The sequence below is a fragment of the Centroberyx affinis genome, unplaced genomic scaffold (genome assembly GCF_046629955.1).
Source record: "Centroberyx affinis isolate AG114_WGS23_722 - 3 ecotype Tasmania unplaced genomic scaffold, CSIRO-AGI_Caff_v1 ptg001111l_1, whole genome shotgun sequence".
Classification (NCBI taxonomy): domain Eukaryota; kingdom Metazoa; phylum Chordata; class Actinopteri; order Beryciformes; family Berycidae; genus Centroberyx; species Centroberyx affinis.
In genome coordinates this window covers 534369-544855 of record NW_027279653.1, presented here as the reverse complement: position 1 = coordinate 544855, position 10487 = coordinate 534369, and the positions used below count along the sequence as shown (strand labels likewise).

At 39.5% G+C, this 10487-nt stretch overlaps 1 protein-coding gene across 1 annotated transcript; it reads right to left on the bottom strand.

The window, feature by feature from the left end:
• Positions 1 to 1483: 1483 nt before the first annotated feature.
• LOC139647755 (gamma-aminobutyric acid receptor subunit rho-1-like) lies at positions 1484 to 8758 on the bottom strand. Its single transcript, XM_071523720.1, has 9 exons — positions 8735 to 8758; positions 8100 to 8208; positions 6965 to 7032; positions 6585 to 6808; positions 5856 to 5938; positions 5462 to 5602; positions 5064 to 5216; positions 3732 to 3928; positions 1484 to 1786 (listed from the first exon to the last, which is right to left on the bottom strand). The coding sequence occupies exons 2-9, from the start codon at positions 8179 to 8181 to the stop codon at positions 1484 to 1486; spliced, it is 1251 nt and encodes a 416-aa protein (XP_071379821.1). The 5' UTR covers positions 8182 to 8208; positions 8735 to 8758.
• Between the last annotated feature and the right edge of the window lie 1729 nt (positions 8759 to 10487).

Genomic DNA, 10487 nt, shown 5'->3' with positions numbered 1-10487 from the left:
CAGGTCTGCATCACATACCAGTTAAATGTTCATTGAATGTTGTCTTTTGTTCCTATAAATCTGCTGTTGTGCGCTCAGCAGTAAGTGCCACCCAACTGTCACCGTTTTTGTTCAAGCGACAGTCTGAATCTGTAGTCACAGTTTCTTTTTGTTAACTTGGTTTTAATTGATTCTTGCCTATAAAATCAAGCAGTTCAATGCATTTCAATCTATTTCCATTTCCACTATATAAATGTGTTACCTGCAGAGAGTATTGTGTAGTATTGTGGTTCTATTGCTTCATTTAATTGCAGTGTTCTGCACTTACGCTCTGCTCAAATAAATGTCTCATTTTCAGAAAACATCACATTTATTAAACATCTTTCCCCATATAACATCTTTCCAGAGTTTAGTTATTTAACTGTATTTTTGATAGTTAAATTGTCATATAAACCGCCAAAAGATATTTTTAGTGTACATCCTTTGTACATCCAGTGTACATCCTGTGAAAGGCAATCTACCAGATGTTCTTATTGTATTAAGCTAAAAAAAAAAAAAAGACATAATAAAACGAGCAACTAATAGGTAATAGTGAACCTCAAAGCCTCACAACACCAAACAGAGGAGATGAAGCTTCAGTTGTATAAAAAAGAAATATGGACATTAAAAAGAAAAAAAATAGTTAATTAATATTTTGGGGTTTCCTAAACATATATCTTCTTTTTACATTTGTATTTTTGTTTACTAAACTTTGTCATATCACGCAAATGTGATACAGCAGCTTGACAGCAAAATAATTGCATTGATACAAAGATCACAAGAAAATTTATAACATCTACTGAATCATACTACAGTACCGTAAAAGAAAAAGGAAACTTCAAGATAAAGCATTACCTGACTATCAGGTGTTGAGACTTTTAGCAGGTCACGGATTGTCAAGGCTACAACTAGTTAATATGGAGTGGAAAGGGGGTTTCTATCTATACATTGGCAATGTCCGAGATCCGTACCTCCAGGAAAGGTGATGTACAGCGTTTCTTTTCAGTGTTGTAGACCGCTGAGCATAAAGCCAAACTGTATGTGTTGAGAATCACTGCATCGAGAACTGAAAACAGCTGAGTCAAGCTGCACATGAGCACAAGTCTGTGTGTGTGTTCACCTCTTTGTGCAGTTAGACACCAGGCAGCAACAAAATCCAAATGTCTTTCCATCAGCAGCACGATACTTCTAACATGATTTGCCGGAGTGAGAAAACCAAAGACGACGACACCTGTTTTCTTGAGCACATTATCACAGATCATTTTTAATCTGATCAGTTTTAAGTGGCTGGGTCAAGAAGGCAATGGTCCCCATGCATCTTATAGGAGCAGTTTCCTCTGTCTCTGCGTCCTCGGTGAAAAGCATCATGGGCAATGTCATCTCTCTTGCTCTCCACATGGGAACTGAGCTGCTGAAGTCCCGCCGTGGCTCGCTCTCGAAGACGACGCGCTCTCGGCTCCGGGTGTTATGAGTAGATGGACCAGTAGATGATATTAAAGAGGACGTACGCTCCGGGGAAGACGACCCGGGAGTACTTGTCTATGGCGTGGGTGTCTATCCAAATGTTCACGTAGCCCCGGGACGGCTTCACCTGGCTGGTGATCTGGGGGTCGTTCAGAGCCACCTGGGCCAGCATCCTCTCCTGGCGGCCGCCGTTCTCCGGCATCCCGTAATTCCCCGTGGTGTTGACGTCCATGGACCCGTAGCCCGTGATCTGGGGGTCGATCATCATCTCGTCGGGGTTGCCGATGCCGCATGTACACGGCAGCTGAGCGAAGAGAAATAAAAGCCGCAAATTACTTTGAAATTGTCAGGTCGGTTCAAGAATAATTCCTGTTCATTCAAAAAACAAACTGAAACTAGGGATGTGGCGATCTGCTTATCTCATGATACGATTCGATATGATTCAATACAACCACTATACAATGTTATAAATAAAAGTTCAATGACAACAAAGTATGACTGCAGAATTATGGTTATTTCTGAGCCACAAATCTCTCTAGCAATGGCATTGTCTTGCTAGAATGTAAACAACAATTTAATTACATTACAAAGTGCAAATAATATAATTTGGATGGAGAGCTTGTGAAATATTGATGGGCAAGCTGTCTCTTTTGTGATTTCTACAGCAGAATAAAATGTAGCTAATATTGCGATTCATTTTTCTGCCCCACGATAACTATTGTCACATTTTTGTATCGCGATATATTGAATTTCGATATATTGTCCCATCCCTAACTGAAACTTTCAAAAAACTGAAATGAGAATTTGTGCTCTAAAGTATAATGTTTATTACTTTTGTTACAACGCTCTGGGCCTTTAAATAACTTTGGCATGAAACATTTACAGAAGGATGTTTGTGCTGGAAATGCTCCTTAGGATATGTGAGCAATTTGGCTCCATATGCCACAACATTTGGCAGATGAAGAATCGGGGAACAACAGCAGTATAGTACACAAGCTGTAGACCCAAAAATAATTTGCCATAGCCCGCGAGCAGCTGCAAGTGAGCCAATTTAGAAAAATATTTTTCTGTTTACTATAGAAATATACATAAATGATTTATTCTAGTTTCTACCAGTTTGGAAATTTTGGGGGAAATTGGGTCACTCTTGTCCTTTTCTGATTTAGAGATTTATTTATTCATGCTTCTATTTCATCTTTTCTTGGCTGTCATGAGTCTCTGTATTCTCGCCTTAATTGAAAATCTTTCTCATTTGCAACTAGTACAGCAACTAGAATTTTAACAAGAACTAAAACAAAGAGACCATATGACTCCTGTTTTAGCTTCTCAACATCAGCCTCCAAAGAGCTTCTAAGTGAAGAAGTGTAAAGTAAGGACATGATGTCTTCTGCACAGCTCCAAGTCTGTGAGGTGCTGGTCAAATGCAGGAAAAAAACACATTAAAAAGGAAGTGTTTGCACGCTCAGACCGACTCATTCACATATCTGTTTTTATTCATAATTTATGCAGGTTAAAACATAAGAGCGGCCTTTGCTTAATTAGTTTTACTTGCATAAGTTAAAAATAAAAACAGATCAGAGATCTGTGAGTGTGCAGCGAACATTCATTCCTTGTTGGATGAACAGGCTTTTGGCAAGAATACAGCTGTATTTACTGTTAAAAGTCTAGATTAAGACTAAAGGTCATGTGGCTCCTCGTCTTTGGAATATCTTGGCTGAAGATATAAATATCTTTTACGTCTCTATTGAAAATACATTTTTGTAAACTTTGCAAACTTTGTAAACATTTAGTTAATGAATTTTATTTCTCGGTTTTTTATCTTTTGAGTTAGAAGGAGACATCAGTGCATCACTAGTTTCAGTCTTCCTATAATGATAATACATTATTTTTTTAATTGTTTATGTTGTATTTGCTTTCTAAACACATTGTTACTTTGTTAAGTGCTGTAAAAAGCACTATTAGCTATATTATCTAATTATATCATGGTCAGCATATTGAATAGTTTCAATTCTGATACACACAATGTGTAAAGCATTACATCAGGCTGTATAAACTACTGCAAGAGATCATTTCACTGGTATGGAAATGCGAACATTTCCAGTTAGTGAGTGAACCATCTAAACTGTCATGGTGATTCATTAACAGCACAGCAGGCAAAAAAGATCCACATGTTACAGGTTAAGTGTTGTGTTTTTTTAACTGCAGGTAATGAATAGCCACAGAGGAAAATCACATTCAGAGACACTTACTCTCTCCCTCAGTTTCCTCTCTTTCCTCTCCTGCACGGTGGAGAGGTAGTTGACGGCCGCGTACTCTATCACCGACAGGAAGACGAACACAAAACTGACCCAGAGGTAGATGTCCACCGCCTTGATGTAGGAGACGCGCGGCATGGAGGCGTTGACCCCCGTGATGATGGTGGACATGGTCAGCACTGTGGTGATGCCTGGAGCAGAGGACACACACACACTTTAGAGACTCCAGCCCTTGTCTCTACTGTGTTATCGTCAGTGTTGCATAGACAAACCCATGACTTAAAAAGGCATTTCAAAAAACTAGTATGGGCTGATTTCATTTTTTAATCTTACTATTGCAGTATACATGTATTTATTCATTTGTTTGTTTTGTTATTATGATACTTTATTGATACTTTTAGGGAAATTCCCTTTTTGCTGTCCCACATCCGCAGGAAGGTCAGAGGTCAGGATCAGTTACAGAACAGCACCCATCCAGCTGGTTTAGTTTAGTTTAGTTTAGTTTAGTTTAGTTTAGTTTAGTTTAGTTTAGTTTAGTTTAGTTTAGTTTAGTTTAGTTTAGTTTAGTTTAGTTGCACACAAAAAAACAAACAAAAAATGCATTACGAGAATTACCAAAGAAAGAAAGGGAAAGAAATGTACATGTGCAGGTGAGGTAAAAAGCCGAAGATGAGCTTAAATCAAAACCTCACCGAGGTTACACTAAGTTACAAACATTGAACGCTCACTGACACAGGGGCTGCAACCCAGATCCTCCATCTGAAGAGCGGACTCCTGACTCACTATACCACCCTGCTTTTCTGATTTCTGTATACTACTGATATTTGTACTGTATATTATGTCTTTGAATGCTACCTTGTTAAGAAATCTATTCCTTTACTTCTGCTACTAATATTTCATACTACTTGTTATTTTTTATGTTTTGTGTCAACTTTATGTTTAATCTGGTCTAAAGGAGCAATCCAACTTTTTGTCCCAACCAGCATCAACTTTCTCAAGGACTCATAACTACTTTACATGTCATGTATTGAATGTCCATGTCTTGATCCTTTGTATCATGTTGTATACATATGTGTATGCCAATGCCTACTATCGCAAAACAAATCTCCCTTTGGGATAATAAAGTATTCTATTCTATTATTACTAAGATGAATTCCTTGTATGTGTAAACGTACTTGGCCAATAAAACTGATTCTGATTCCCCTTTTCATACATTTTATGAATATGTCATAATTTCTCAAACTGGATCTGGGCTTGGTTTCAACATCTTATGACATCTTATGGCAGCTACAGTAGGTTTCTTCTGACAGGGAGAGTCTCCTCTACCTAGGGGAACCCTGGCCGGGACGGCCCGGCGGTCGATCCAGAAGGAAACCCAGGACAGCATGACCATCAGAGTCGCAGGGAAGTAGGTCTGCAGCAGGAAGAAGAAGATGTGGCGCCGCAGGGTGAAGTGGATGTACAAACGATTGTACCAGCCTAGGAAAGAGAAAGATCGGCAGTATTACAGAGAGAACATCAGATGTTATCTGTTGATATACCATACAAACACTTGAAGAGTGTAGAAAGCAGAGGTTCACAGCCATTTTGCCAGGGAAAGACACAGGGGAAAATTGTAACCTCAACTGTGAGCTCATGTGCACACATCTGGTCCATTTGCATGATGTATTCAGTGTACTGTGCCGGTGAGTCTGCTGTGAGGACTTGCATGTATTATGGATTACCTGTGCTGCTGTAGAAAGCCAGCTTGGTTGTGGTGTGAAACTTCTGGATGAGGAACTGGGATAGAGAGATCCTGTCGTCGGTGTTCAAGGACTCATTGCCTTTCTTCCAGTACAGCATCAGGTCATCATCTGTGTACGCATCTGGAGGGAAAACATTCAGGTGAACAAGTTAATCTGCATTAAAATAAATCAGAGCAGATTGTGTTGCTCTGAACATCAGCAGTGGATTTATTTTTGTGACTGAGACTGCAGTAAAGTTTATAACTGGAAATAGTGTATGTTAATGTGTACAAAAAGACAGAAAAGACAAAAATAACAACACAAAAAGGCCATTAAATGTGTGTATTGTTGAAATGTGGTAAATATTTGTTCACATTTTGATAAATCTACTCACAGCTCTCTATCTCCAGCGAACAGGTTTGTGTATCTAGAGGGAATCGGCTCAGGTCCATGTTGCACATGGCTGTGACAGTGACTCTGTAGGAAGAAAAGTTGCTGGATGTGGTGTTTTGACTGATTTTTGCTAAAATTTCTGACTCGGTTGATTTAATCAAGGACTCTATCACAGACATTTACAGGCACACCTGCAACAGTTTCTCAGTAAAGTGACAATGTTAACTTCTCTATCGGATGGTGCTTCTGTATGTTTTTGCCGCATGTTTTATTTGCTTTTAGTGCTGTCCTTGTTGTTGGTGATTTTGGCAGAGCCAGATTTTTCAAAGCCAGACATCTCTATTGGACAAAGCTTTCTACTCTAATCTAAAATCAGTTTGACATTATTGAAAATATTGTACAGTAAGTGAACAGGTGAAATAAAATCCTTGTTGATTGACATTTCATCTGTATTCCTTTTAAGGCATTTTTTAGTGATAAAGCACAAAAAAACATGATTATATTAATCTGAGGCAATTTTGAAGTAAACACCTGCTTTTCAAACTCTGCATTGGCTCTTAAATGTCTTTTCTGAAAATTATTAAAGAATCTATTGGAGAATTTCTTCAGTATTATTAAAACCTGGGGGTTAAATTGTTCCACAAAACAAGACTGTTTCTACTGCAGAGGAGTGAGTCAGTGCTTACTGTCTGACTAAAGAAAAACAAAGACAAAACGATCAGTGTTCTACCTGAGACTGTAGAGCACGTTGCCGTCGGGATAGACCCGCAGCATGACGTTGTCTGTGGTGGTGTCATGGATGAAAGACCTCTTTGAGTGGACGAAGAACATGTCAGGCACCCAGATCTTCTTCACCAGGCGGCTGTCGAAGGTCATGCTCTGGTTGTTGGTGCTGGGGAACGCCAGCCGCTCGTCCTTCCAGTAGTGACGCAGGTACAGGGTCATGGTGAAGTCCTGCGCAGGAGGAAAGACGAGATAAAAGAGTGTTGTATAATTTAAAGTAAAGTATAAAGTATAGCACATCCTTTTAAAAGGTTTGTCTACTCTTGTCTCAAACTGTAACAGAGTGAGATTTATTTTCCAAAGATGAGCGATAATTGAAATGCTTACCATATCCACCTCTGAAATGGTGTCAAGACTTTCAACCTGAACATCTACGCCCACTGGAATTGGAGGCCCTGAAAGCAGAGCAAGGCATAACAAATGCAGAAATGTGATTTTTCTGCACTCACTGAATTCCCCGTCAAGCAATTATTGTTTCATTATGGATACGGCAAAAGGTAGAACCAGTAGAGAGACTATTTCCTATTTCCTATTTCCCATTACCTTTTTGTGAAATCGTGTTTACAAAAGAACAATGTGTCACCCAGATTTGGAGCATTGCTTGTGCCATGACTGTGCCGGTTTGGCCGGGATTCTACTTTTGACCTATTTCAGCCTTTCTACTCTGCATCATCCTCTAGTAGTACACAAACACAATTGGGTCACAATGGATCAAAGTTGATGCCGCGGTGGATGACATCCAGCTCTCCTTTTTACTTCCAGCTGAGAGGCACTTGATGGTCTAAATGTGACACAGCAAAAGGCTCTCTCACTGTGTTTTTCACAGCCATACTGACAGACTGTAGTATGATTAAAACTGGTTGTGGTCAGATAAAAAAAAAAAAAACAGCTTGTGTTTCTCTCTCCTATCATGAATGCGACTGCCCTCACGGCAGGTTTTTCTAGCTTCGCTCAGCTCTCGTGCGTGTGCTACATGGTTATTTGGCTCAAAGGATGAATAAAGAGATAAAGAGAGCTAAAAAGATTACAAAAGAAATAATATTCCATTACTATCCTCTACTACAGTAAAAAAAGCCTGTTTTTCTGGGTATAATCCTACAGTTCAAAAAGCTGACATCAAATCCCTTTAATATATACATTGATGCAAAAGGACTGTATTCAAACTCGTGATATTAAGAATGCAGCTCTGCCTGCTAGAAGGGGAAATTCTGGCACAGCTTGTGTGGATTGCATCATTAAGGTTTCCAAGGGCTTATAGGACTGTTTGCCCCAAACCAATAACCGCTGGACAGATCTTATCCGGCTGGCCTTGATGACCGACCAAGCCGTCTCTGTAGCATCCCCGCTTAAGTTGCCATGATGAACACAGCTTGTGTGAACGAACAACAAAACACTTCCACTAAAAGAATACCTAAACCAGCAGTAACACACACAGGGAAATGGGAAGCGCTAGTTTTCTAACCTCCAAACGCTGGTCTCATGGTGAAATCATGGTCATCTATTCTTAGAAGCTGCTCAGATTTCGTCATTGGAGATTTTGTCATGTCTGGACTTCGTTTAAAAATGGGGCTGTGGAAAAAAGAAATAGAAGTTGTAACAGTTACCCTTCAGGAATGTGCAATAAATTGTTTGTCATGTCAAATGAAATCAGCAAAAGTCTTACATTCATGAATAAAAAATGATCTTTTTCATATTAGTAAAAGATTTTTAAAACTGACCTTCCAGATTTGTGACCTCCGACCCCCTCCATTCTGGAGGTTTCTCTTCTCGACCTGATAATCAAATACCAGATTGATTTATAAAAGACTCAAGGGAATCTTTCACATGCGGCATATAGCACAACATTATACAAATTATAAAATGTTGAGATTATACTGTTCATTAAATGAACTGTTGAATGAATATTTTTATTGCAAAAGGCCAAAAAAAATGCTTGAAATTCCTTAGTTAAGAATTAAATAAAAACACAGGTCATTCTATCTTCTCTCTAAAAGCTTTTACTTTTTCAAATGGTGGATATCTCATTTTAAAACATCAGCTTAAGAGCAATACTGATCACAATGTAAAACGACAGGAGTTCAGCCCAGCAACAACAATTCTGCCTATTTTGTTTTTTGTTTTTTTTACTCTACTCACTTTCTAAGGAGATCTAATACATCCGGTTACATCACACACATTTTATCTACAAATCACACAAAGGGCAGAAGGGCATTTTCCCAACACATCCAATTTGGAGGAAGCCAGCCATTCTCTGGTGTCAGTGTTCAAGAGGGTTACATCTGTACACTTGTCTTTTAGACTACATTTTCCAGGCCACGAGTAGAAAAAAAAAAAAAAAGATGAATTCCAAAAACCCTAAAATGGATTAATAGAGTAGAGCATGCTGTGACAGACAGGGCCACATCCCTGTAACAACCACCACAGACATGCATTGAGGAAATACCAGAGACACAGAGAGAAACAGGGACTTGGCACAAAAACAGAGGAAAAACACAAACACGGCAAGAGCAAATGAGAAAGAAAGAAGGAGCTTTTGCTGGGTGCTAACTGCAGTGTTCTGATGGGCGATGGGTGCTACTCTTCTCTGTCCATCCAGCAGCTGGTTCCTAATCCTCTTGGCAGAAATGCCTCTCCAATCCCCTCACTGCCTGCCTACGCCACACAACAGACTGCCTGTCTGTACATCGCTCTCTCTGCCTCTGCCTCTGCTCTGCAGCTCACCCCATGCTCCGGGCCAGTATAGATCAGAGGATGGACACCATTAAAAGTTAATGGGCTGGATTCCTGCAGGGGTCGTCCCAGGCACCTTAATGTATATGCACCCATGGGACTATGACCCGCTTTGAATTTACACAAAGTGTTTTCTAGTCTTCTGCTTTAAATGGCCAGTAGAAGAATAAAGTCTGCAGACTAGGAATTGAATTTATACATTGTTTATTAATGATGTTTCAATCAGATCTTCATCAGGTTAAAATCATTTACACTTCTCACACTCCCGTATTATATATACTGATATAAACAGTATACTGTGTTGATCTGATGAAGATTCACATTGAACTGAACTGTTATTAATAAAAGTAGCATGAATGGAGTTTCTAGTGCAGACTGCAGTATTTCACGAGAAAAAAAAGGAAAAATCAGAGAAAAATCAGAAGAAATAGGCATAATCATGAATTTGTATCATAGAAATATGTTTTTTTCCGATCCTAAACATCATGCCATGACCCCCCAAACTTATTTTACGACCCCCTGAAGGGTCCCGGCCTCCAGATTGAGAACCACTGAGCTTATTGCTAGCTATGGCCACAGTAACAGCCCTGTTATATGAGGAATTTCCTTTTAGACATGTACATATTCTCATGTTGATGAGAATACACAGATTCTCCTCTCCTCAAGGCACAGAGTGAAGTAATACGGTGAAAACTCATCCTCAACCCACGCCAACAGCATCCAGAGGCTTTCACTGCAGCGAGGAAGAAGATTGCAATTTCACACTGAGAGGAGGACTAGAGAAATGGGACTCAGGAGGAAAGAGTAAGGCTGTCGCATGAATATACGAGTTTTTCACTTAGAGAAAAGGAGTTTTAGATTTTATTTGTATTCCCAGAATATACGGCAGATGGAGGACTGTCTGATGTGAGACGACTCTAAACCAGATGAAAAACGTGTCACACTGATTTGATGCCAAGACGGTAACAAGAACACGCTCTACATTAAGGCGTATAAAGATGTGAAGTGCAGCTTTGTACCACTAGTGCTTTCTGCCCTCCACAGATTTCCACAGTTGATTTAGATCCCGCTCTTCTTACAGTTAATGATCATCTTAATCACCTTAGGGCTGAGATTATCA